The sequence below is a fragment of the Phalacrocorax aristotelis genome, chromosome 2, assembly GCF_949628215.1.
Source record: "Phalacrocorax aristotelis chromosome 2, bGulAri2.1, whole genome shotgun sequence".
NCBI lineage: Eukaryota > Metazoa > Chordata > Aves > Suliformes > Phalacrocoracidae > Phalacrocorax > Phalacrocorax aristotelis.
In genome coordinates, this window is record NC_134277.1 from 10,178,635 (window position 1) to 10,203,178 (window position 24,544).

The window sequence follows — 24,544 nt, forward strand, 5'->3', positions numbered from 1 at the left end:
AATGCATGGATTCTATGCCACATCCAGGGGCTCCCTAAGAAGTCTTCAAACCTCAAGCATATAATTCATTCACAACTCTTTGCAAGGACCAAATACCACCTCTGGTAGGACAAGCAAAAGAAACCTGTCTTCCCCTAGAGTTCTTCATCTTCATTTGGGAAAGGAAGTGCTTTATGCTCCTGCTTAGATTACACACATGCCAACAAAAGCTACTTCTGGAGATGCACAGCACTACATTCTTAGGTACCTTGTATCTGACTCTTCGGTAGAGTCATACTTTTGGATCTATCATCCAAGTCATACTTCTGGATCTGTACCAGACAGCTCTCCACTCCTGTGAGAATTAAGCAGGAGATAAACAGCATGCATTTCAGTTCAGAACTATGTGCGTCTAAAGTGCTGGCACCGAAGAGTCCAGCATTAAACACAAGCAATAAGGTCTGAACTAACTCACATTCCATTGTACTTAGCCCACTGACAGTTACTAAAGATCAGCTGACATTAATTTGACTGTGTGAATGATCTTTGAAACTTTGGCATTGAAATTCATGCCTTGGATTGGTAAAGCATCTTCTGTTGCAAATGCCAGAGCTACACTTTCATACTCAGAAAGAATATGCTCTAAATGCACAAGACCTTTTTCCCCCCCAAAGCACAAAGGATACAACCATCATTCACAATTGGAAATTGCACGTGTGTGTATGCATTAAAAGCTGCATTTTTGTGTACAGAGAGATGAACGGCTTCTATTTATATAGCATGATATTCTTCCTAACTGTAGTGTAGGAAATACAGCTGTAGTTTATACTAGGAAAAAAAACATACAGCTGTGTCATCCAAGAATTGTTCAATTCCTGTCAGCAGTGTGCCCTGGCAGAAAACACTCCCAAGAACATCCTGGGCTATATTAGCAGAAGCAAAGCCAATAATCATGGAAGTAATTATCTCTCTTCAGTCAGCATTCATCAGGTCACATGTAGTTGCTGTGTCCACTTTGGAGCCTCCAATATAGGAAAGACACTGGTTACTGCAGCAAGGAAGATCAATCACCAAGATGGTCACAAGGCTGGAACACTTGCCTGGTACAGACAGGCTGACGGACCTCAGTTTGTTCAGCCTGAGGACAGCAAGGCTTCAGGAGGACCTGACAGCAGCTTGCCGGTACCTGTGAGGAGGTCATTAAGACGGCAGAGGTGGGCTCTTGACAGTGGTGCATGGTGGGAGGATCTGACTGGGAATAAGGAGAAATCGCCTCCGTAATAAGGGCCGAGCAGTGGAACCAGTTGCCCAGCAAGGATGTACAATCTCCACCCCTGGAGGTTTTCAAGCCCTAAGTAACATAGTCTGAGGTCACAGCTGACTGTCCTCTAAGCAGGAGGCTGGGGTCCAGTCAGCCTTCTTTTCTACTATCCTGAATAAATTAGCACCATCAGAAACTTCGTCACTTCATAATTTATACCCGCCTCCAGGTCATTTATGACTATGTTTAAAAGTATTAGCGTAAGCACAGGTCCTTGTAGGACTGTGCCAGGGATGTCCTCCCACTACGAAAAAGCTGGACATCTTACAGAACAATAACTTGTAGCAGTAAGGAACTACCACAGAACTCCTCTGCAGAAAGAAGTCACAGGTTACTAATATTATTTGATTTAACACACTTCCAAGCATGACGCACAGGTTCAAGACTTCCACTTGAAAAGCATCAAAGTGGACAAGTGATCATTTCCTCTCATTTGGCTACTAGCGTTTAGAACAGGGAGAGTAAATCTGGAGGACCAACACAGACAAGAAGTGAACAGCATTTTACTATGCTATGTATGAAATGAAAGATCAAGAAGCTCCAAAACACTCAGGAATAAGGGAGGGAAGGACGGAAGGAAATAACTTTTATTTTAAAGTGGCTGTGTCAAGAAAACAAAAAATTGCTGTCACACCTGCCACCATTTCTGTGCAAAGGATATGCAAAAAACAAGCTACAGAAGTAATGAAAAATACCTCCACTCCTTGCTGTTACTTTACAGAATGTGTCCTTTCCCCTAAGTAGAAAAAAAACCACACAGAGAGAAGGCAGAAGCCACCCTGGCTAACACCACCACGTAGAATATAACTAAGAACATGTTTAAGAGCTGAAAATGGAACTGCCAGTGTTTTTCTTGACTTTGATTACTGCCTACAGAAAAGTAGTAGTGTTGTATTTCTGGGTTTTAATTTCTATAATATAAAACAAGTAAACATAGCATTGTACACCCATCTCTCACTGCTCTCATGCTGCTAAAGTATTTTAATGGGCATTAAAATGCCACAAAGCAACTAAAAAGCTTCCTCTTACTGTCCCACTTGGCAACTACTTTTGTTGACTTGTGGAAAGGATGGCAGGAATAAACAGCAAGAAGATACAGGTGGGGAGAAGCAGCTCTCCTCGGTCTGTTTCTAATAACTCCATTATCCCACTGACATCTAAAAAGCAAACAAGGTGTTCCACCTGTTTTGGATGTGTCAACAGCAAGTTACCTATAACAAACTGCATACACTAAAGAAAACTTAAATTTTTAGCTCTGCTCTGAGTTTGACCTTGGCATTCATAACATCACCTGCTTTAGATACCTCTTTCTTTTTTCTCAAAATGAGATATTAACTATTTATTCTTAAAAACTCTGCGCTGTGTGGTTAGATTAAGTTCACTCTAACCCAGCTAGCCTTATACACTTAGCACGACACACTAAATTCAAGCTTATGAGAAAACGTCAAATACATCTTATGACTACAGATTAATTTTACAGCCCTCCACACCTATGATTTCCCATATGAAAGTGGGATCATGAGGGATATGCAGACAGGTATGGTATCCTTGCAGGAATCCTCCCCAGTTTAAGACACGTGCAAGAGGTTGACCCACTTTTTTTGTTGATTCCCAAGTCATAAAGAAATCCCAAGTGTTTCAGAGGCTGGGTGCCTAGACTTGCTCATTTCAGGAAAAAATGCAGGATCTAACAGAAGGTATGAAAAATCCAGAAACATAATCTGTGCGTTAGAAATACTGCTCAGCTGAATATAGAAAAAAAACACCAGCCTCTACAGCCCTTCAGAAGGTAGCTTCCATATGTCATTCACTTAGAACTACCTTCATGTTAGTTTGAAGTTTTAACTGGTGAAGTTAATGACGGAATTCAAATCAATATATGAATTTGTTAGCTTTTACATATTTAATGGGAATGTATTTATGTTGCTGGGTAGAGGGGGGTAAAAAAAAAAATGTTGACTCCTCCACAACCCTTAGTAATAGGCCCAAGATACCTTTGTTCAGGGTAGTGTACCCTATAACCAATAATACACTCAAAACCCCTCAGAAAATGACTGCGAGTCATCTTTCTTTGACCTGTATGGGCTACAGCAATGCCATTAAAATTGGATTCAAGAATATTTTCCCGCATTAGTGCAAGATTTAAAAACACCCTCTAGAATTAAGGCCAATAGCACCAACCTAGATCATGCTCACATTTTGCCACTGAATTAAGGTATTATTCAATATTTTACAGCCAGGCTATAATAATCAGTTATATTAAAACTTCAGAGTCATTCCACTAAAAATTCCCTTCTGAAAAAATACACTCAAAAGTCTCATTAATACAAACTTGGTAAACGATTTGTGTTAAGACGGCTTCTTTGGCTAATACTAATTTCCAGGGCAAGATGTATAACTATCTTAGAAGACAGAGCTAATTCATTTTCTCCTCCTAACTCAAAAATCCTCTTCCTTGTCTTCTCACACTTACATAGTGTAGAATTTAAGAAGCACTTTTTTTTCATCCCCATTCCCGAAACTGCAACACTTGTATATTTTCATAATTCTCACCAATTATGCAGACTCTCTACTGGACACAAGTAATCACAGTCTTAAACTCCGCAAATATTTTAGACATGTTGCTATTAGCAAATTCAACACAAACTCATCAGCACCAATTCTTCCCATCAGCTAAATATGTTAAAAATAAAAAGTACAAGTAGGTAATGAAAAAGTGGGATACTCAAGGCATAAACAAGCACTTAAAATCAACAGTAGAACTGTGAAGTACCATGTTTCAATGATCATTGTGGAGCCTAACATTGGAAGCCACACCACTACAAGTCAAGAAGGTAAGGGGGGACAAAGTGGGGGGGGAAACATGCACATATACTGCTTCTATCCTCTGTATATTAAACTCAGCCGTACAGACTTCAATGCCACCTATACTCATACTGCTTGCTGTGGAGAGGACACATAATATGGTAATAGAGGAATCGAAACAAAGTTCTGTAGAATAACACTTTCTAGTTAAACAAAATTATCAAAGCCAAATTATTATCAACACGTTCAAATATTAAGACACCACAAAGCAGTGGGGTCTTTCTTGGAACCACATTGATAGTAGTTAGAAGCAACTTAATATATTCAGTTAATCAAACTAGAAACTTCCTTGGGGGAAGCACTTCAGCAACACTACATTACATATTCAACACCAAGCTGATGAAACGTCAACATGAGTTTTGTCACCATCCTCATGGGAGTAAATTGGCCCCAAAGAGCAACAGATCAAAGCTGCGGAAAGCATGAAGCAATTTCACAGGTCACATGAATGACTAATAAGGGGGTGACAGCAGTAACTTATTCCAGGTCATCTCTACCTAATGCCTACCTTTTAGAGTGATGCAACAACCAAGGCTGTTAATTATTATATACATAAAAACAGAGTACAACCATTACTTCCAAAGTCTTTCTTGTTCCTGTGTTATATGCTATGTAAATTCCCTCATATTAATGTTACCAAGAAGTCAGTGTCATTTGAGAGAAGTACATGTTTACGGGAAAGCTTCAGTGGTTTTCAAGGTAGGTGGGAAGGCAGGGAGAGCGTACAGTATCAGAGAAGTTAAGACTTCCTCAGAGTTATCACTGCCCTCCTAAATAAGGATGCATACTGAATGAAACAGGGGAGGGTGAAAGACAGGAAAGGAGAAAGCACTGCAGTTTAAATAAGTCACTTACATAACCTTAAAATAAAAGCAGTAAGTTTATATTGAATGAAATGTTTTCTTTACAGTCTTCCTTAACTCAAATTCCCATCTATGTCATCAGAACTGAGCTCTCACTTGCTTACCACAACTTTACTGGCAACGTGCTTCGGATTCTCTCTCTGCTCTGCCATACTACCATCTCTGCTGCTCTGCTGTCCACTTCACCCACCCTTCAACCCTCAACATCTCTGAAAACACTTCTTTCCAGAGGGTCTTGGGCTTATCAATTCAATCACACTCAGCATCCCTACATCCCAGCACAAATTGAGATGTTCATTACAACCCTACAATCTCCCAGTTATATCCTGTGATTTTATCCAGTCCATTTACTACATGACCAGCTACCCAAATAAAACCCAAGATAGATATGCTTCTCTGTGGTCTTGTAATCAGTAACGGACTTTGTTTGCTGTCAGTTCTTTCACTTCCCATTACATTTTCTCAAATCTAATTTACACCTTAATCTAGCTTTTCTTAAACAGATTTGCCTGTACCTTCCATGAAGTGTGTTGCCCTTTTGGTCAACTGCTGCCACAAAGAAACACAGTAGTATTCAAAGGGAATTATTCTGAACTGTAACTAATAGCAACTTTTTACACTTCAGCCTCTCATGCTTTTTATGTAAACAGAGAAAGTGGAACTCTCCAAAGTTGTTCCTGTGTTGGAGATAAGCATCTCTATCCATCTGTCTATGCCAAGTATTTGGAGACGCCTATTGATTCCAGATGGACCCACCAGTGCTGATCCTCAGGACCAGAAGCCAAAAATTACTTCTTACAGTTCAGTACAGCACCCATATTTACAAGTAAAGGTATATTTTTAAGATGACAGAATGATGCCAACATTTTATATATATAACTACATTAAATGCGCACCAGTGTTTCAGCCTTTTCTCTCATGCCACTACCACAGATACTCCTTTATTCAGTTACAATTCTTTTCCAAAACATTAAAAAAAAAGCAATACTGAGAAACCTAGGCAAAGTTATTTGAGATACAAGAAGCCATTTAAGATATAAATTGCTCCTCAAGTTTTCAGCATATGGATAAAAAAATTGAAAGGCATCAATTTTATGCAGTAAAAGTAAAACTTGCATAAACATCCAAACAAAAACTTATTAAAAGTTCGTTCTTAAAAATCACCCACACTTCTAATGAAGATTTTCTTTCTGGCCCACTACCAGAGTATCACCACTTTTTTTTTTTTAATGCCAGAAGTATCTGTGATAATCAAATTTATGCCCCAGACAAAAATTGTAAGGAAGCAGAACTGGTCAGGAACAAGAGCTCACTACCAGTACAGTGCTCAAATCAGCTTTCTCATTTTACAGCCCTGTAGGGGACAAATGCCAGCAGTAACCAAACTGCACTAAGGGGTACAAAAGAATCCTGAATACCTCTCTACCCCAAAACAGGACAAAAGGAGAAAAGGTACAAAAAGAAATCTGAGAAAAAAAACAAAAGTCAGTGGTATTAGTGTGAAGTTGCAAACAAAAAGTCAAAAACATGACACAGTTCAGTTGCAACTACCTAAAAAGGCCTTTCTAAACTGCTGGAAGTTATTTTTAGATTCAGATTCACACACACTCTCTCTAAATAACCATCGTATCACCTGTAACAAAAAAAACCACCATCCCTTAATATTTAAGTGTGGTACGGTTTTTTTTTTAAAAAAAAGCCTTATTCTAGAGAGAATTGCTTTAAGTAGAGAAACTGCTTCTCTGAATATCCAGCATCTGAAGCCTACACCCCTGAAAACACTGAGCCATTCAAATGGAAGCATCTGACATTAATCATAAAACTACATATTACACCAGTTTCAACATCTGCCTGGACTTGCGTGAAGCATTAGAGTTATAATAGCACTTTTGCATTAGAACTTATGGCATATTTAATATTATTAAGTCATTTTCAGATAGACTATATTTGCTCTTCAGCTTTCTAAATTATAATTCAATGGTCTCCAAATTGTTTTCTTCTGCAGTTTCCCACACACTACAAATGCAAGCACAGTGTATTTGTTTTGCCAAGGAAACCTCATAACCAAGCGCGCATGTTTATTTCTACACACTCAAAATCCTACATTTTGTAAACAGAAAAACATTAAGAAGTAGATGTAAATTTTAAAAATACAAACTAATATTGCAGAATAAAAGACTCAAACTGGAAAAAAGGAGTGTAAGACTATTCTAAAGCGTAAACCCAGGGGAACACAGAGAGATTGAACTATTGCACTTACTCAATTTGTGTTTAAAATAAACACTTCACAACAATACTAGTGGAAAACGGAACACTTTATCTTGTATAAACAGACATAGTAATAGGACCCAAGGGAAAAGCAGTTCCCTAAAAGCTTAAATATCTTCCACAGGCATGCAAGATCTCAGCAAACTATAAGAGGAATCTAAACGATCAAGAAAGGCAAACTAATTAAGTGTACAAAAATAACAGATAGTATCAGACCAGCACAGAACATTGCCTGGCCTTTACAGCTCTTTCATATGAATGCTGATCAAGTAGAGAACACAGACACTCTTCTATATTTTGTAACCAGCTAAAGCTGCTTTTCAGAAAGATGCCCCTTTTAGTTAGAAACAAGTATGACTTTGGCTTTATTGACATCAAGGCTCTTATTGACTTCAAGCAAACTCACGGCTGTGCCATGTCTCCTATGCTGGGTCATCAGTTCTCAGCCTCCATGTTTACTTTCCGGAATCTGAATTTTAAAGTTTGTACAAGTCTGAAAGAGTCTGGGTGTTTACAATAACTCTTCCAAACAACAGATATTCAACCTGGCAGATTCACATTTCAAGAGCCATGCTGAAACTAGAGGAGAGAGTTAATCTCCTATTAGTAAAAGATCATCCTCATGAAGCAACAAAATACAAGGCAGATTACTTTCTTACAAATAGGCACCCCCTTGAACAAAAAAAGGTACCATACAAAGACCCCAAATGAGGCCAAGAGCAAACAGGCCCAACTTAAATTAAGTATTAAAACACAGACACGGTCACCTCAAAAGCAGATGAAGGATTAAAAAATAATAACCTTTTACTACCCTTCTCAATCTATAAACGTGTCAGAAGCATTTCTCTCTTCAAGGTGGAATTAGCATAAATTGGCACTTAGAGAAAGAGACAGGCACCACCAGAAGAAGGGTAACAAGTCTTTAATTTTTGTTACGTAACACAACTTTATGGAAGACTTCGTAGCTTGCCAGTTCAGAGAATAGGTGAAACAGAAATGAAGCATTACACTGAAGTTAGGCTTAGTGTGCCCTTAGGACTCCATCAGAAAGCACAATCTAGAAATTTGACATCTACTGAAAGAAAAAGAAGAAAAATTGTAAAAGAAAAATAAAAAGGGTTTTCTTTTCAACTACATCAACTTACTTTGATTTCTGTTCTCTCATTAATGTATCATTTTAACTTCCAGTGAAGACTGGGCCACACAACTAGGTCTCCAAAAACAATACAACCAGATTCCATAAATTTGACTCTACTTCTTACAGGCATATAGAGGCTTCCTCCACTGCAGTATAAACAACAAACATCAAATCCTTCCATTAACTGCTCCATTGCCCCCAGCCCTCCTGCAGCTGGAATAAAGACCTTGGGCATGTGTCAGAAAGCGGAATATGTTCCTTCTCCAGCTGAGGCGCCAATGATTATGCCCACTACCCACATAACAACTGTTTATTTGCATATTTTAAGAAATTATATTCACTGTGTAACTTCATAACCAGCACAGGGAAGAATGATTAGGAGGGGATGTTAACATAATGGTACATGTAAGCACATACTCTGTGTACTTTGCTATGCTTAAACTGACCACAAGTGTAATCCTACTTGCAATAGGCTTCTGTGGCTACGCGAGAGCCACAAGAAGGTTGCACACTCAGCTGTCGATGGCAGCAGTTTATGTACTCGTAAAACCTTGTGGCCTTCCAACATAAATTAAAGAGAAGATCACAACTGAACCAATGCATGATTTAAAAGGAAAACTGTTATTATCCCCACTGATTAAACAATAACATTGAGCTTTAATATTGGTGACAAACCATCTGAGCACAGTTTCAAGAGCACGAAGTTATTCACTGAATATTCTGCCTCCCCTGTCCAAACAAAGCAACACTGCACTTCTAAAAAACAAGCTCTTCCTGTCTTATGTGATTTTTTTTTACATAGGAACTCTTCCAATAGAAAGAGTTACCAGTTGCTTTAGAGAGGCTGAAAAAGCTTTCAAGAAGTAGCTGCAGTATATATGAGCTAGTTCTTTAAGAATTTTTAATAGACCTTCACTTTTTGTAACAGTACCTGAAGAGACTGCACACAGCCATTCCTTCAGACTCAAAATTTGTGCTTCCTACTTTGTACAAAAGCACAATATGTAGCATACCATGTATCAGAACAAGACTCCAGTGGATGTAAGCAGGAGCCAATTAGCGCAAAAAGAAATATGAATGGAAAAAGGGACACTAGGGAAGAAATGGGTGCTAGTATCCACAAGAGGTGCATGACCGGCACATACACCTGTGCTTTAGTAGCACAAAGGAGATTAAAATAATGTTTAAAGACTTCTTTACAAAACAGTATTTTTATGCCCCTCCACTGGTCACAGCTCTCATGACATATGCTACGTGCACTCACAGAAAAGCAAAGGTCCAGAAAATCTCCTATAGTAACAGTTCTCTTCATACAGACTTTTTGCACTCTTCAGAAAAAAAAAAATCCCAGAAATATAATACTTCACCAAAAGAAAGAGGGTCTTAACGCATGGATTCTTAAAATATAGAAAAGAAATTAACACACTAGGGATCCAAGCAAGCCTCTCTGATCAAATAGCCTAGCCATAGGCCTACATAAATCAGTTAACAGTGATATTTAATAGTCTCCTAATACAGCTGAAAAATCTTTAAAGCTAAATTATGGAATAATATTTTTATTCAACTACTCAAGCCAGCACATTAACTGCAAACAGAATGCAATCACCCAGCTGAGTTAGGACAGCGTGTGCACAGAAAACAACACTGCACATCTCCTACGTGCAGCGTGTATTTCCTTCCTTGAACTGAAGCAGAAGAGAGACAAGCCCCATTAAAACACCTTTACAGGCTTTGAATAGTCCTGAAAACAGTTATGAGGCAGTCAGAGAGGAAACCGCAAGAGCTCTCTCCATCCGCACCTCAGGTGTAGGGTTGCGCTTGACTACAGGAGGTTGGGGAAGATGGGGCAGCACAGGCGCTGCTTGTGTGCGCCGTGCAGCTCCGCTGGGAGAGCGTAGGGCACGCAGCAGCACCGAGAGCGGCGTGAGGGGCTACGGAACACATGCAGGTTACGCGCACCCGCGGCAAAGAGCGCAGCGAGAGCCAGGAGGCCCTCTGCATCGCAAGCGGTAACACGGGACCCCACGCGTGCCTTGGAGGTTGCGCTCGGAGGTTGAGGTGTTGACCACGTAACGCAGCGCACAGCACACCCAGAAGCACACCTACGCCCTGCGTGTGCACGCCGTGTTGACCCTTGTCGCTGAAGAAGCAGGAGCTGGGCCCCCAGCTGCCGGCCCGCACGCCCCTCGCACCCAGCCCGCAGCGGCGGATGCCGGCACAGCTGTGCTCACATGCTCACACGGGACCGGCCCCCGAGTCGGTCTGTCCCGCGTCAGTCAGACAGACAGACTGACAGCCCCGCCGAGCCCGGGGGGGGGGGGGGGGTCGGGGACTGAGGGGGGCGGGGGGTTCGGGGCAACCGCGGTGACAGGCCAGGGAGGGCGGCGGGAGCGGGGACGGGGCAGCGAGGGCGGGCGGGCGACCGCGGGGGCCCGGCGGTGCTGGGCCGGCGTCGCCTACCGTGTACTCCCGCACTTGACTGTGGAAGTTCTGCTCGCGGATCGTCACCTCGTCCGCTTCCATCCTTCATAGTCCCGCGGCCCCCGCGCGCAATGGCGGCCGCCGCCGCCGCGCCTGCTCCTGCCCCTCCGGCGGCAGGCGGGCCACCATGGCCAGCGGCAGCGCCAGCGGCTCCCCCGGGGCCTGGCGGCGGCTGAAGGGCCCCGGCGGCGGCGCTGGCGGCAGGCTCCGCCGCTCTGTCAGCGTCCGGCGGGGCGCGGAGGAGGAGGAGGAGGAGGAGGCGGAGGAGGAGGAAGGGCGGGCAGCACCGCCTCAGCTCCTCCTGCTGCGTCATCACGCAGCGTCCCCGCGCACACCGCGGCCCCGCCCTCAGGCGCCCGGGGCGGGGCGGGGCTACGGCCGGGAGGCGTGGCCAACCCGACTCAGGGCGGGGGAGGGGCAAGAGGCGGGGCTTATCTGTAAGCGACTGGAGGGCGAGCCAACGTCCGGGGGTGTGGCTGAAAGGAAGGCGGGAGCTGGGCTGGAAATGGGCGTGGCCTCCGTGGAGGCGGAGCCGGGAACGGGAACCCAGGCCGCTGGTTTTGCCTGAAGACGGAAGGTTTGTGCCCGCCCGGGTGCGTCGTGAGGCGGCAAAGGGAAGAAGGGAAAAAGGGAAAGGGAGGCTCCCGAGGCACTGGTGGGGGAGCGGGCAGGGCCTCAAGCACAGGGCTTGGCCGGGAGCTCCCTTCCCGTCCCTCCCTGCCGCAGGATTCGCCTGGCCCTCCCCACCGGACCTTGGTGGTAGGGGATGGCAGCCAACAGTGGCCGGGTCTGGGCGTGTTCTGGTCGAGGCAACCCCCCTGGAGCCCAGCCTTCCCTGCCAATGCATCAGGATTTCTAGTCTGAAAGATTGTATTTAAGTGAAAACTTGTGTCCCACCGGCCTGGAGCGGCTTTGTGCCTTTAAGTGATTCCTACTGAGAAATCGTGGTGTTGGTTTTTGGCCCACTGCTGTAGCACGAAGGCACAATCTCCCAGTTGTTCCCAGTTCCCTCTGTACACCCAGGCAATTTTCACTGTTTCTGAGTTTGCAAGTAGATGAATTGTCTAAATATACACAAAAAACTATTCATCTAAGACACTATAATTTATAGATGGTGATTTAGCAAATCAAACACTTCTATCCAAATGCGTAGCATTATTCCAAGGAAATCCCAAAAACAAGGATCATCACTTTCTGCCTGCTTACATCTACTGACATATTATACATGACATCCATGCCAGTTACAATTCAGATTATATTTACCTCCCAGCCTCTGGCCCATTTTCTTGGTTAAAAGCAGATGGTGACGTATTTATTATATATATAATAGTGAAAGTATTCTCTGACTGCCTAATGTATTCCCTGCAGTTCTGAATGCAGAACTGCCTTCAGCTTTGGTACGGGCACAGTTTCACCCATGTTCTTCTGATACTTGTGAAGATGCAGACAAGGTATTTGCAGGCAGAATCACACCATGGGTGTGAGAGGTCAGAAATGTCCCCGCTCTCACTCCTCCTTGAGGAGGGAGACTTTCTAGGTATTCACTGAGGCTGTGGGAGCATTAAAAGCAGACCTGAAGGAGCATGAGCAGAGAGTCATTGAGATACTTCCTGGGAAAAGCTGCCCTACTTTACAGCTATTCCCTGCACAGCACTAGACTCTGTCTGATAGACAATATTATTACTCATTTGGGGTTTTTCTTCAACTGTTCCCACTTATCTTCAATTGCCTTTTCTTCCTGGGATGCTGAAAGTGGTGAAAGCATCTGTAGCTGCCAAGAGGAACATTACATGAGACTTTGGCTTGTGAGAGTGCCGTTCCCCTCACAGGAGTTGGTCCAGAGAGAACAGTGTAACTGAAGATGAGGTTTATAGCTAGAAGTAGTATCTTTTATTATAACACCAAACACAACTGGAAAAGGTAGACAGCAGTTCGGTATGCAAGAACTTGTCCCCAGAGAAATCCAGTTCTCTCAGAGCTGCCTATAGAAATTATGTCAGTGGACTCAAAGACAAACTCTGCTCTTACTAAGTGTCATGCTTAATGTTTGCACAGAACAGATATTTCCCCAGCTTTCATCATCTGTATAAAAGCCCTACGCGATAAATTGCGATGGTATTATAACCAGGGCATGAGGAACCTAGCATTTAGGCCTCCACTAGATTTGCAATGAAGACAGAAGTGGTGTTGCCAGAACAAACCAGATCTGAGAACTGGGGAGACCAGAAGGTCTAGTTGAAGGGGGAAAATGGGAACAATCAGAGATTAGGCCAGCAATCAGTATGTTAAAATGTACATACTAATACTAAGACAAAGGAGGAGCATGTTGGAGTTCAGGCCACAGTCAAGCATCAGGTTAATCCAGGCAACAAGGATGACCCACAACAAGCAGATGGAAGAGTGAAGCAGTTTGGGGAAGAAGAGACAGTGAAAGACATAGTTAAGAGTCAAGAGAAGGAACTAAGCTTAGGGTGGGGCAATCTATAGGCTCTGAGGGAATCCCTGCTGGTAAATACCAATAGCTACTGCAGTTGGTTAGGAATCTAGGCCTGAGGTGAGATTTAGTTCCTGAGCTACCTGGGAAATGATTCACCCACTGCTAAAGAACAGGTCACAGAATCTGAAACTAAGTTTATTTCATTAAGGAGGTCTGAGAGTTGTAGCTGGGCACCAAGGATTTAATAAATTTCTAACTTCGTGGGCAGACATAGTAAACACTGCTCTGAAATACAAGGTTGTAAGGAAAATGAGCTGTACTTTTGCAGCTGTTATAGAAATAAAATTAAGATTTAACAGAGTGGAACCTTCCACTTCCACTTGGGCTGTATGTTTTCTTTTTAATATATTGAATTTGAAATATACCTGAGGAGAAGATACATCATTTGTCTCATACTATGGACTGGTGAGTTCTTTCTTCCATTTCTAGCAGATCAATTATCAGAAACGTGATACATATTTATATTTGCTAAGAAGACAGGAAAAAAAAAAGCTTTGATCCTTTCTTGGGCAGAAGTTATTGCTCAGTTCTGAGGTTTCTGCATCATGAAGGAAGGTCATGGTAGCCACCACAGTAAAATCTGTTTATAACAAAGGAAATGCAGTCTCGAGTAGGCAGCTGTTGCAAGCTGACGAGAAGGCTGGCTGATGAACCCATTGATTTTTGATGGGAGTACAGAAGTGGTAATTTGAAGCGTACCAAAAGAAAAACCTCAAAAATTAAGCCTGAGGTACCTTGCACCAGAAAGTGGTTAAAAGACTTTCGGATGTTTTTCCTCCATACTTCAATGTAACAAAGACAGTGCTGGAGGGACTGTCCTCAGCAATTCTTAGAACTTCCTCAGTAACCCTAAGGAGCTTGGTCTAGGTTTAATCTAGACATGATTTAGGTGTAAATAGAACATTTTCTCAAGTTGCTGATGTACAGATATATACTCACAAAGGGAGTAATGAAAAACAGACTTAACTCACATTTAACTTACTCACTCAGCTTAAACTCACATTTAGCAGTGCCTAACCCCTCAGCATAAAAGTTGGGCAGATTTAATAGATTTTGCTCAGTTTATTATTTTTCAGCCCTGTTTTAAATGAACAGTTTTCAGTTTCAGGATAAATCAATAAGTGTCTGGTATCCTGAATCCCCAAGGAGGGTTTTATGTGCAGATTCTCCAGAAAAAGATATTGGGATATTCAAGCTAACAAAATTCATTGAATTGGCTAAAATTGAAGTTGTTAAAGTTGGAACTGTTTCACTAGGAAGGTTCCCACAGAATTTGTCAATGGATTTTAGATCACCCTGTTTAACTGTAAATGTGAAATTGGCACCATGCCTTTAAATCTAAATTTATCTAGCAGCGTTTGAATAGATGATGCCTTCTTTTCCAGTCATCATTCAGCCAAAGGCAGCTTGGACTAAACAGAAAATAGAAAGTTATTCTCTCAGTTAATATGACTACTTACACAATTACATTCAAGATATTGCCTAAAAATTGGCCAGATTGAAGCCTGAAGGTCAGTTTAGTATGCTGCTGAGAGTGACCACTGATTTTAAAGAGAACTTGCGGTAAACTAAACACATGCCACAGATGATACCCAGCACTTTACATACTCAAAAGAAGAGGAAGAGGAAATAAAAAGACTGAGAAGTTAAAATAACTTGATCACGGTACAAAAGAAATTTTATGCTATCATAATTATGTATATTAAGATTATTTATTAGGTGGTCATTTCAATGTCTTATATTTTGTAAGCTAAAGCATAGCAAGAATTGCATTATAAATTGAGAAGGCCAGATCAATCAGTCTTGGATCTGGATTCAAATTTAAATATTGCTGACTGGCATTTCATTTCTCCTCATACCTTCTTTCTATTTTCTACTTGTTTGCTTTTTTAAAATAAAAAAGCATTTTTTTTGTTCCAAATATTTCCAGCCCATATCTTCATTGTCAACCTAGTATCATTAACTCCCTACCTAAATGCTATATTATAGCATAATTATTTTTTTTTTTGAAACAGCCAAGGGAAAGAAATTTAAATTAAAAATTAGAATGTTGGCACAAAAAATGGATGTAAACTAGTTCGGTAAAGACCCACATAGGTATGTGCTGGATTTTATGTATATATTCACCAATGAATCTATACCACAAAAACAGAAAGAAAAAAATGCACCATCAAAGTAAGACAGTTTTGAACAAGCTTTTGAAATTAACATTTGAGTAAAATATCTCCACTATTTTTAACTTAGAGCTGGGTCCATTTATTAATAGTTTAGTGAGATCACTTTCAATAACCAAGAAACTGGATTCAGTAATAAATAAAACCCCTTCTAGTCCTTAGGTTTGCTTCACTGATAGGAACCCAGCATCAGAAGACCTCTGCAGAGTTTAGAGTCAGAGGTATAAACTCAGCAGAAGCTTGGTGTTTTAAGGTAAAGAAGCATAAGTCGCGTCATGAAGCAAGAACAGTTTCTGTTCCAGATCTAGGCAGCACGAAGTGACTGAAAGCTCATTTTGTTTCCATTCACCTTTACTGTGTCTTTCATGTCCCACTGTGAGGATTCAAAAAACTCCTCAAAACAAAAGAAAACACCCAACAAGACAAAACAACAACAGGAACTCCCACCACGTTGCAGTTTAAACTTAGTTAGGAATGAGATAAAAGGAACTATTCAAGGATATGTGGCTGCATATAGAAGTCAAAGTTCACCTGCTATACAGAGATGAACAAGCCCAGGGACATCTGCTCCATGCTGCCTATCCATGGCTGATTTGGCTGATTCTTCAAATAGGTATTTATTGGTAGAACTCCTAAACTCCTGCCAGGCTCAATATTGTTACAGAGTCAAAGAATCAAAAAAACCAAAAACAAACTAAAACAAAGAAACCCACAACAACAACAACAGAAAAGCCTCACTTTTACCAGTCTATGTCTCTTTTGAGCCCAGAAATTAGTGTTTGGTTCAGTCAGCCTCTGAAAGGTGTTCAGCTAGTGTGGATGGATCAAGAGTGAAAACTCACTACTTCTCTTTATGATGTGTTCAATATTTAATTACCATCTGCATTAAAAATCATGCCATATTTCTGGTTTGAATTTTGCTGCCTTCAGCTTCTAACCATGGTTCTTGTTCTGTCCTTCCCAGCTACAGCTAAGAGCTTTAATACTTGATATTTCCTGCTATTCACAATTCACCTCAAAATCTCCCTTTCGGTCAGTTAAAAAGACTTACTCTAAGTAAATTTACTCCTTAAAGATTTTTCTCAAACATGAACCCATTTTTTTCTTTCTTCCCTGAATTCTCTCCATACTTTTAACATACTTGTTAAAACATAGGCAAAAACTGAAAGCAGTATTCTAGGCTCGGTTTCAGCAATTCTATGAACAGATGTAAAATCACCTCCTTAGTTTATGCTCTCTATTGCAGACCATTTCAGTCATTATAGAGGAAAACAGCACACAGGTTCAGAGATTAAAAATGTGATTACTTCCCAGAACCAAATGGGATGTGCTACCGAAGAAACTTATGCCTGCTCCTGTCTTCCTGCTATCAGAGGTCTGGCTGTAGCTAAAAGGCTTCCTCGTGGCAGACTAAAGTAAGATTAACAGCTCTTTAGTTTGTTTTGGGTTGCCATGTTTGCTTATATAAAGTAAAGCCAGTTTTAGGGATATTTTAATCCAAATGCTATAGCAATCATTTCCTTGAGGTAGAAAATAGTTGCTACCTCTGAACTTTGCTCATATCAGCCTGCAGCAATCCATAATTTCTATTTGCAATCATTGTTCTCCAGATACAGCCCTGGTTCTGTACAGCCCTCAATCCCTTGTCCTGGTGCATCCATGGACATCTGACTGAATTTAAGCCTCTTTTGTTTTCTGCTTCCCAAACATTTCAGATTGCTCTGTATTATTAGCTCATGTTTGTAATTTACCACTCTATTATTTCCTGTATATGCCAACTTTTTGTGTCATCTGCCAGTAGCATTAGCAGTGATTTGTCGACCAGAATAAATACATCATTTTAAGAAAATCATTTCCATCCCTGTTTTTTTATCCAAATCAATTTTTCTTATAATTTTTCTCATCTTTGGGAACTTCCTGATGTACTAAGTACATATAATAATTATTTTACTGCTCGTGAGTGTTATGTTTGAAATATTGTTTGGAATATGATCTTGCCAATATCATGGGCTGGTTCCATGGCAACATCATAATGGGATCCAAAAAGAGTTATCTGAGAGTGAAGCAAGTACCTTTTGTGTTAGCAAATAATCATTAGAAGCTTTAATGTTGTTTTACCACTAGTTGAATAATAGCACCAGTACATGTCTCCAAAACCAAAGTGTCACAAATAACTTTTCTGTTCCTACAGAACAGATGCTTTCTTCACCCTTGTGCTTTCTCTTCAGTCTATGTTTAGTTCCCATTCCTGACGTGCTTACACAGTACCATTCACAATTACTCCAGCCCCTGCTCCACTTTGTTGTGTACGTAGCACTGAAGCATTACATCTACACAACATGCTGCGTGGGTGATAAACTCTCACCCATCACTACCTCTGTGCTTTCTCTGAAAGTTTAGCTGATTGTTTACCTTTCATTGTTTCTCTGTCCTTTTTGAATAGTCTCCTTTGATTTGTGGGCCGTTCAGCATTTCATTAGACATCTTAGTCTGCCAATTTCCTATTGATTCTAAAACACATGACCATGCATTAGCTGTATTATAAATTATGAAAATGCAACTATCTACCCAAATTATCAGTTCCTGACTACTTAATATGGCTGTACTCATTGTCCTTTAAAAAAAATTCAATCATTAATCTGCTGGATCATCTGTGCTCATTCTAAACTATCCTCAAGTTACTTTTTCTTAGTTACACAGTTTCATTTCTTAAGAAATTAAATTTTACAATTTTTGGAGAGAATGGGTTGCACTGCCAGATCCTTAAACAAAAAGACATATTTTTGGTATTAGTTAAATAATTTTATTTTTCTCTCTTAAATTCAGCATCTGACTCAGCGTGACTAAGATGACTGTACTGCTAAACACCACACAGAAGGTATTTCAAAAATCTGTCCAGTATTAAACTACAACTGTCTTTCAGTCTGGTTCACAAAATCACATTGAATAAATTTAGTCTTTGAAAGTAAGCCATGCACCTTTTATCAAGGACTTTTATCCAAAATGCTAGAAATTTTAAAGGAAATAAATCATCTTAATTTCCAAAATTAATAGGGGCAAGATTTATTCTTAAATCATGGCTACTCCTTTCTAATTAAATTCAAATGTGTTTAATGCATCTCAGGAGTGTTAAGAATATAAGTAGTCCTTTTCTGGAACTTAACATCCTCGATCCCTGTCAATAATTATATTGGGTGACTAATAAAATATGATGCCAGCCATTTTTTAAATCTTTATCTTCCTCCTCTGTCTCATTAGCAAAATGAATAGGTTTGCTCCACAAGCACCACCTAATATGGAGAATTCAATGTTGTTCAAGGACATTGCAAATAAATTTCAGCAGGTATTCCTTCATGCAACAGTCATATATAAAATGCACTTTTACAATATCCGCCCGTTGCCATGCTAAATATTCTCTTTGCTGTATAAGCTTTTTGCCAGCATCAAAGGCTGGAAGGCCAAAAGGGGCCACTACAACTGCCAAGTCTGATCTCCTGACCAGGAGAACTTTATGCAGTTATCCCATCAAAGACTACACTCTATATAGACCTCCGACGATCAGTATTCGATCCACAGAACATATAGCACCCATCCATTCCACCAGTGGTCTATCAGAAAATGCTGACATCATGAGAACAGATTATCTTGTAACATAAGACAATACTTGTTTTCAGAAGCTGGACCCAGATCTATCAGGCTTTTTAAAAAAAATTATGCAAAATTAGCTAATTTGTTCTTGAGAGTTTAACTTCCTCTCTCAAGTAGATTGATCATCACCATACATTACAGTAATTACACATCCAAGTAACAAAAATATGGCAGGATCCTCAACCCCTGGGATGATATATAGTCCTCTGGCCGTCATATAAAAGCAAAAGCCATCTCTACTGACTTTAAACATTTGGGTGTATCTAAGTATTTGAATGGAGGACTCCAGAGATTTCATACTGTCTTGAAGGTGGGAGGACAGAACAAGGAATAGGTTGTGATTCATCCAACTCTTTAAAATATTTTCATCTTCCTAATTTCAGGTCCTGTAAGCCATACCTTATATTTAAATTATACCCATCCTGGCACTGGTTGCAACTGCAGAGATATGTCATGCTAAATGTTCCGTATATGCCTATGCTACAAGGCACATATATATTTGACCACATTTTACATGTGGTGTGGCACATAGAATCTTAGAACATCTTGAGTTGGAAGGGACCTATAAGGATCATCAAGTCCAACTCCCTGCTTCTCGAAGGACTGCCTAAAACTAAACCATGTAACTAAGAGCATCGTCTAGATGTCCCCTGAACTCTGACAGGCTTGGTGCCATGACCACTTCCCTGGGAAGCCTGTTCCACTGACCGACCATCCTCTCAGTGAAGAACCTTTTCCTAATGTCCAGTCTGAACTTCCCCTGACGCAGCTTCATTCCATTCCATAAGGCACCCTTTTGAAAGTCACTATCACACTGCCCCTGCTTAGGTATTTTTCAATTTTATTGAGCCATAGCCCTTGGCCTGGGCAAGAGGAAAGGTCAATCTACACAACCTACAGTAAAGCATGCAGCTGTCCTACAAACGTCCAAATCCAAGGTTTGTCTAGAGACTACTGTCCACACACTTCTCATCTATCATCCACTTTCTTCACTTCCACCTATTCTGACTTGCTTAGAGAGGTGGTTGCCAAGGACTGTGCCTTGAATGGCAGGCCACACTTAAAAAGACTAAAAAAACCACAAGAGAAAAATATCTCACAAAAGTCAGCCCTTCTTCCTGAAGCCAGCTCAAACTAGGCAGACACTTACCAGACATTGAAAGACATAGTTCTGTATTTCTGTTTCTTGGGACACATGGAATCTCTCAATGTACAGTCAGACTAAGTACCAGCAGGGACTGTACTTAGCCTGTTCTCTAGGGAAGGCTGTCAGGGCCCTGAATGTCCCAACAGGCCCCTGACCAGCTCCACCAGGAACCTCCACCTATGCCATGTCTATCCACTGACCTCTGGGTGGGTGGCACATATTAGCCACACCCAAGTAAAAAAAAACCCTCACCCTGCCCAGTCCCCACTGAAAGTGTTGGGGAACAGCAATTGCTCTGGGTGTGGGGATGTTGCAGAAGCCTTCAGGACTGCAATCTGCCTCTGTGGCTGGGCTTAGTATCCACAAGGATTCGGAAGTTAACCTGGAGCTGCGGGAAAGTTCCTGTGCATACATCTCTATAGCTACTGCAATTCTAAATGAGGGACCTACTGTTCCAGGCCTTCAGTTCTGATGATGCCAGTCTACATCCTCATTAAAAAAACTGCAATATCAGAGTTTAAGATCAGTGGGGTATGGCCATCAGCCAGCTGAATCCTACACATAGAAAAGACATGCATCTCCTGGTCTTTCAACAGAGGAGCAGCAGAGGAGAAGGTCTGCCTACATTACTGTCTTCCAAGTTGCACCTTGAATTTGTTGAACTGCATAAGATGTCTTCTGTGCCTGGCCAGGTGTGCTCCTGCTCTCCTACACGCTGCTAATGGCTGATCCGAGAGGAGTGGGACAACCCCCAGCCTTATCCAAATAAGTTTGAAAGTGTCAATATTCATCCTTTCATCTCCAGTGTATGATAATGGTCACTGACCCCATTTCTCATCAAAGATGTGGTCATGGCTCAACCTGTAATGACTACCACCTGACACAGGAATGCATCTTCTCTCTTACCCAAGGAGATAATCATACCTTTGGCCTTGTTATATGTGTCCTTCAGCTTTATTACCTCTAGCCAATTCCCCCCATTTTCCACATATTCCACATTGATATGGCTGTTGCAGTCAGGCTTTCCCAAAATTCTGGTCCCACCTTACAGACAAAAAAAAAGCATAGAGCTCCTTATGGCCCATCATGTTACAAGTTCAGAGCCGCAGCTGAGCTTAGCTGACCACAGTATGCTGGCTCTGTACCATACATGGAAGGATAGAAAGCTGCAGAGATTTTAGAGAAGCACAGAGACAAGGAGTTTCTTCAGTATAAAAGCAGGTACACCATTCATTCATTCTACTTTGAAGCATATTCCCTACAAAGTGGTTACTGACAAACTTGCATAATCTAGTTTTTCTATTTTCAGTACTGATAAGGTTACAAAGATTTCACCTGTTTGAGACAGATGGTCTTTTGTTTCTAAATCATGTCATTCCATGAGCAATCACTTTTTTAAACAGTACACATAGTACAAAGTTAACAAGGTTTCATAGGATACATTCATATTGTTTTGCATCTTGTGTGTTGATACCTCAAAACTTAGTTTCTTTTACAGGAACAGTATTTTTTATATTGTTGGATGATTTGCCAAAAGCTAAACATCCATTAAAAGCCTATATAAGGCACAATGGGAACCCTGGATACAAAGGGGTCGCTTCATCCTGAATCATAAAAACAACAAACCATAGGAAATAACTCTGCAGTTTGTAGTCACTGGTAAAGTATTGCATAGGATGTAGTTTTCTTTGAAGCACTGGTAATGCTGCATAGCATATGGCAGAGTTTTACTATTTATGCAGTCATGTCTGCGCTGAACGCTGTTTCTATAGCCTGACAGCCACCTCCCCACCGCACACTGTCCTGTTATCGTTGTGGGTATCCAAGTGCCATTACTCTGGGCATACGCTGACCTGATATCATCGCCTTTCTTAAGCTCTAGCCTACACCATGCTTTGGTCCACATAGAGTCACATGCTCCCAGAATTAGCATAATTAGAATATAATTTCAGACCTATTTACTGCCTCATTGTGTATTAACACCTGGATATCATCAACAAAGTAAGAAAACAACCAAGCTCTCTCAGATGGGTCTTCTCCACACTTCAACTCTATTACCAAAGTGACATTTAGTCTTGAACGCATTCAGGCTGCCGGCAAATCTGTGAAGGAAATCATTATTGAACATTGCAGTTGTCCTATATAACACTACATGCTATGGCATGTGTTTGGATTTTCTGTTGCAGAGGTGGAGGTAGCAACTTAGCAGTGAGCTGATAACCTTTCCAAGTTCTCTTCACCCCACACACACCACAGTAAAACACTAGTGGTACCTTAGTGAGATACAATTTTTCAATGGTTGAAATGCCAGCCATACTCCTTCCCTTCCTGTCTTACATCCCCACCACTGACTCCCATCTTCAACACCATCACCACACTGGATCTGCTGGCACAACCTCCTACCCGTCATATTTTCTTGTCATACTTCGAGTCCTGACAGGTTTGAGAGAACATCAGCTTTCCTATCAAACAGCCCTTAAGAAAGCCTCTAATTCCTTCTCCATGGCCTAAAGAACCTTACTGAATAACTGAATCAAAATCTATTTTGTCTGTCCATGTTATAAAATTTATCACATAATTTGGCACTTGCAAAGCAATCCTGCAGCAGATGCTGTACAACTCCAAGTTCCCCACATCTAATTCATTTTTAGATCACTGCAGGCTAATAATCTCCATAGAGCTTCCAAAAAACCCAAGTGAGGATTTCACTTCAGCACTTTGTAAAAGTACCCAAGCAAGTCCCTCTTGGCTGTAGCACTGGTCCTATCCAGCTTTGCTTTGTTCAGTTTGGTCCCACTACCCCTTCAGCAGTATTGACACAGCAATACATGGCCAGACAGACCTGGGGAAGACAAGCTAGCAAAAATAAAAACTGTACTCAGAACAAACTCTCTAAGCCAGTTCATTCTGTGTTCACACAGCAGGAAGAATGATATAACTGAGCAGAGGGAGCTACTCCAGCCACCACTGTTACAGAGAGAAATGCTTATGAGCTACACTGTACACTCAAAGCAATCACAAATACGTTCTTCTGTCTGGCCGATGCCATTTCGGCATTGAGAGTAACAGAAAATGTGGGAAACTCTATTGCACTTTTGCTCTGCATATGCACGATCCTCATAAAGGATCATGAGTCAAGATATAACTACAGACCACAATTTTCAGATAGTTCTTCCTGCCCTACATTATGGAATAAGAAATACTTATGCACAATGTCAGAGGGACAATTTTATTGCATTTTTGGGAAGAATGTGTTTAAAGATTCACTCATACAAAAAATATTAAAATGAATTTTAATATTCATTAAATTCATTAAATGAATTTATGTATTATATTGTATGTATACTTATACATAATGTCTGTGTTTGTATATTTCTTTTTATGTGTGTGTGGTTATTTTTGTTTAAGTTCTCTGAAATATATTGTTACCCTACAATAGTATTAAAATAAGCCACTGTAGAAGCCAGCATTGCATAGCATTCTCTAAGGAATTTCTTTAAAAGAGCCAAAGATGTGTATGCAAGTTAATTTGAATTAAGGTACTGGTATTTCCTTTTTCTGACAAAATCACTGTCTACTGACTGTACCAAGTATGGTATTTCTGCCTTTATAAAGAAGCAGCAGCTCATAGTGTTCTTCCATGAGTTTGTGTGAGTACATGTATGAAAGAAAGAAAAATGTAGTTCAGTTACTGTTGGAATGTCTCTCCACTTTATCATTTTATTATGTAGTTTATATTTTATCTAGTTAAAAAGGGCATTGAAGCCTGTACCACAAATAAACTCTTTTCTTTCTTTTAACATGGAGGAAATGTTTAAATGGCTGCTTGAATTAATTATAAGAACTAATAACTTTAAATAATATAAACTGAAAAAATATGCTTACATACAAATCTGAAATACACATAAACTAAAGCATTATCTTAGTTATCTTCCTCTGTTAGAAGCATCACTGCATGCACAAAGCCAGGTACCCCAAATCAATGTCTTCACTCAAGCTGCACACTGGAAGAAAATGGGAGTTTTGACTACCCAGAAATATAATAAGAACTTCACAATGTGACCTATAGTTTTTACTGAAATAAATTAATGGATGCCATACAGATGCCAAGATTAAACAGAGTAATAACAAAACATTAGTAAGCACTTTTAATGTAATTAAAT

At 40.7% G+C, this 24,544-nt stretch overlaps 1 protein-coding gene and 1 long non-coding RNA gene across 5 annotated transcripts in view; one reads left to right on the top strand and one right to left on the bottom strand.

The window, feature by feature from the left end:
- The window catches only part of LMBR1 (limb development membrane protein 1), a 72,382-nt gene extending 61,153 nt beyond the window's left edge, over positions 1-11,229 (bottom strand). Inside the window, exon 1 of one of the 4 annotated variants that reach the window (XM_075082368.1) lies at positions 10,895-11,229. In XM_075082368.1, coding sequence (XP_074938469.1) covers positions 10,895-10,957 — 63 coding nt within the window. In that variant the 5' untranslated portion in view covers positions 10,958-11,229. The remainder of the gene's footprint in view (positions 1-10,894) is intronic. The other 3 variants (XM_075082369.1, XM_075082372.1, XM_075082370.1) reach the window with 3 other exon arrangements.
- Positions 11,230-11,453: 224 nt separating this feature from the next.
- On the top strand, positions 11,454-21,122 carry LOC142053866 (uncharacterized). Its single transcript, XR_012659349.1, has 4 exons — positions 11,454-11,492; positions 16,901-17,001; positions 18,413-18,464; positions 20,978-21,122. It is a non-coding gene; the product is annotated as an uncharacterized LOC142053866 (long non-coding RNA).
- Positions 21,123-24,544: the final 3,422 nt, after the last annotated feature.